Genomic DNA, 3,399 nt, shown 5'->3' on the forward strand with positions numbered 1-3,399 from the left:
TGCCCCGTCCATCCCTGGAGGTGTTCAAGGCCAGGTTGGATGGGACCCGTGCTGAGCTTCCTTTAGTCCCCACATCACACAGCTCCTTCTCTCCTGCAGCACACGTGGAGCCCGGCACCTGCGAGGTCATCGCAGCGCACAGGTGCTGCAATAAGAACAAGATAGAGGAGCGCTCCCAGACCGTGAAGTGCTCCTGCTTCCCAGGACAGGTGGCAGGCACCACACGGGCAGCCCCCTCCTGTGTGGATGGTGAGTATCTGCGGGGCAGGGGGGCAGTGCTGGGGATGCCTTGTGGTCACTGCCCCCACCCCAGAGCTCCCCAGCATTGGTCCCTGTGTGCCTGCAGCCGGGGCAGGGACGTGACTCCGGCCACGCAGTGCCATCACCGGTGCACTTAGGAGCACAAAGCACAGCTCAGCCTATATATATTTCATCGATTGACGTCACATGCCATTACCATAGGGCCACCAGGAGCAGCTGGGAGCCTCTGCCGGTGCATTATTCATTCTCATCCTGCGGTGCATTTGTGCACAGTGCCAGGAAATACCCAGGTTAATCCTCAAGCTGTCCCACACAGCTTTTGTGCCGTCCTTCCCAAGGATAAGGAAGCCCCCTCTAATTATCCACACTGTTGGCATGGGTTACACAAGTCTCACAAAGCTGGGCAGCAAAGAACAGTCGCTCTGCATCAGCAGTGGGGCCCAGAGCAGAGATATCTCCCCTGCCCTCCAGGGATGGGGCTGATGATGGGGGCAATGATAGGCAATGGGATGCTTTGGGGGCACTGGGAGCAGCGGGTCCCTTCCCCTCACTGACGGCTGCTCTCCCCCAGCCTCCATCGTGCTGCAGAAGTGGTGGTGCCAGATGGAGCCCTGCCTCGCTGGGGAGGAGTGCAAGGTGCTGCCCGACCTCTCAGGCTGGAGTTGCAGCAGCGGCAACAAAGTGAAGACCACCAAGGTACGTCAGTCCCGAGCCCCCCCACCCCCCATCCGGGGCCACCCGTGGCAAAGCACCACATGATTGTTATTTTCATGGCTTGCTGAACGCCCTGAAGAACAAGGTGTAATTAAAATTTTATCAAACACATTAGTAATTACATATATGTCACGGTTAATCAGTTGCATAATTTTGTAATCATTGTTCGTGCAGTCGAGGGTAATTATTCCTTGTGCTGGAGCTCTTCTCACCCCACATCCCCTGCCGTAAAATTATCGTTTTAAAAAAGTGTTGGGGGGGATTTTTTTTTTTTTTTTTCATTATTGCCATTATTTCGGATCACCCAAAGGACTTTCCTGCTCAAGTGTGTGTGCGGATGTCTGAGAAGGTCTCTTTGCCCTGGGCACCCATCGCTGCCTTTGGCTCTTGGTGTGCATTACTTGGTTTCCCCCCCAAAGCTGAGCCCTCAGCCTCCCAGTGCAGACAGATCCCAAAGTGGGAACGGTCACAGAGGGGGGTCACAAATAATCCTGGAACAACCGCCCTGCGGGATGTAAGGAGCAGGTTATGTTTGCATCTGCTGGGTGCTCATCATCTCCTCTCCTGCAGGTCACCCGGTAGCTCCTGCAGCCTGGAGTCAGCCCTGATGACATCGCAATGCTGGATGGGATGGGATGGGATGGGAGCTCCACAGCCCCGTGATGCACCCCGCAGCCAAGGAATGGGCTCGTTTTCCCATCCTCTGAAATAAAATGCTTCGATTGTTGACAGTTATGGAGACAGACAGACAGCAGGGCTTTATTCCCAGCTGAAACAGCGCAGGTCAGTGCTGTGGGAGTTGCACAGACAGCCTTGCTGCCTCCCTCTCCCTGACCTGGAAGCAGACCCAGCTCAGCGCTGCCCACAGTGGCGATACCGGGGCGGTCCAACACCTCCTCGGGCTCCGGAGATGGCAAAACATTTCCACAGAGCACACTGTTGGTTCTTCCTTCCTCCATAATTGCATTAACGAGGCGGCGAGTTTAATGCCTGTTCCTGCAGAGCCAGTCTCAGGCACCAAATTGCTGCTCGTGTTTGCATCTAATTTCAGAATAAAGAGGAGGATTCCATGCTGGACACGTGCAGGCTCTGCAGCCCTGGGCTGGATGTGGCATTAAGGAAACAGGCACCGTGCCCCCCAGATGTGCTCTGTCCCCTCTCTGCAGCTGGAGGGGAGGTGGGGGCCCACAGACCCAGCGTGGAGGTGCTCCCATTCTGGGGTACGTAATGCTGCTGCAGACTGATGTACATAGCAGACTGTGAAATATTAAATCCAGTTTAATCTCTGCAGAAGATCTCTTCATTGCGAAGCTGAGGGGCAGTGCTGGTGATGGGGCTGAGGGACCCTCACAGGCTCTGATGCTCACAACTGATTTTTAGTGCCGTCGGACCACAGAGAGAGACATTTCTGCATTGGTTCCCCTACACATGAAATTGCTTTGCTGATTTGTTGAGTCCTTTGTGGTTTTAAGCACTCAGGATTTGGGCTTTCCATCAGTTCCTTTAATGGGAGGTGTTCTGAATGAGAGCAGGGGTTTTAATTCAGGGAAGGCTGATTTACACTTCAAAGGCGAGTGGAGGATCCTTCAGGTTGTGGTCTGCATCCCATTGTCCAGCAGAGGTTTGTGGTCTGCATCCCATTGTCCAGCAGAGGTTTGTGGTCTGCATCCCATTGTCCAGCAGAGGTTTGCATACAGGACACATCATGGTTTGGGGGAGCAAATATCCCCTTGGTGTGAGCTGAGCACTGATCCCCTCCATTGTGTGCCTCCTCCATGGGAGGATACATATGGGGGCAGTGGGCTCCTCCTGGCAGTGATGCTGCACCTCCTGCTCTCAGGGGGGGTCCAGGAGCTGCAGTGTGCCCCCATCCCCACTGAGCGTGGTCCCTTCAAAAGGCACAGCCCCTGGAGGCTGTCACAGTTCAGATGCTTCCATATCATCTCCTGGGTATTGTAATTACACCTCGTTCAATTAGTCTTTGGGGGAGGGGGGGGGGAGAGAGAGAGAAAAAAAACCCTTTGTATTAAGGTTTGGTGGAGAATTATTAGAGAGCGAATTAAAAGACAAGGATTCCATTTTACTTCACAATAACAAAGGCCTAATGGATAAAATATCCAAAAATTACAAGCTGATTAAATTTAGAGCTGTGCTAGGTGGTGAAATGAAAGGTAAAATGAGACCCTTTGAGAAGCGACGACATGCGGTACGAGGGGGTGTATTATCTGCGAAGTAAGATGGAAACATAATTAACCATCCGGCATTACGCTGAGAGATGGAAAATTGAAATGGGAGACAAAATTAGGTGGAATTGCAGAGCAGACTCATTTATTTCCGCGGTATAAATCAGCGTTACCTGTCAGCAGTGCTGAGCTGCTCGGGGCGATGCTGCCGGCACAGAGCACAGCCGGGTGGCACTGCAGG

General features: G+C 53.3%; 1 protein-coding gene across 1 annotated transcript; it reads left to right on the forward strand.

Moving 5' to 3' along the window:
- Positions 1–5: 5 nt before the first annotated feature.
- On the forward strand, positions 6–2,262 carry TAFA3 (TAFA chemokine like family member 3; the record flags this gene model as incomplete). The annotated part of the gene is made up of 3 exons (XM_031557013.1): positions 6–249; positions 833–957; positions 1,546–2,262. Coding segments are annotated over 3 exons (381 nt in total), but the record flags the coding sequence as incomplete, so codon positions are not given.
- Between the last annotated feature and the right edge of the window lie 1,137 nt (positions 2,263–3,399).

The sequence above is a fragment of the Meleagris gallopavo genome, chromosome 28 (assembly GCF_000146605.3).
Source record: "Meleagris gallopavo isolate NT-WF06-2002-E0010 breed Aviagen turkey brand Nicholas breeding stock chromosome 28, Turkey_5.1, whole genome shotgun sequence".
Classification (NCBI taxonomy): Eukaryota; Metazoa; Chordata; class Aves; order Galliformes; family Phasianidae; genus Meleagris; species Meleagris gallopavo.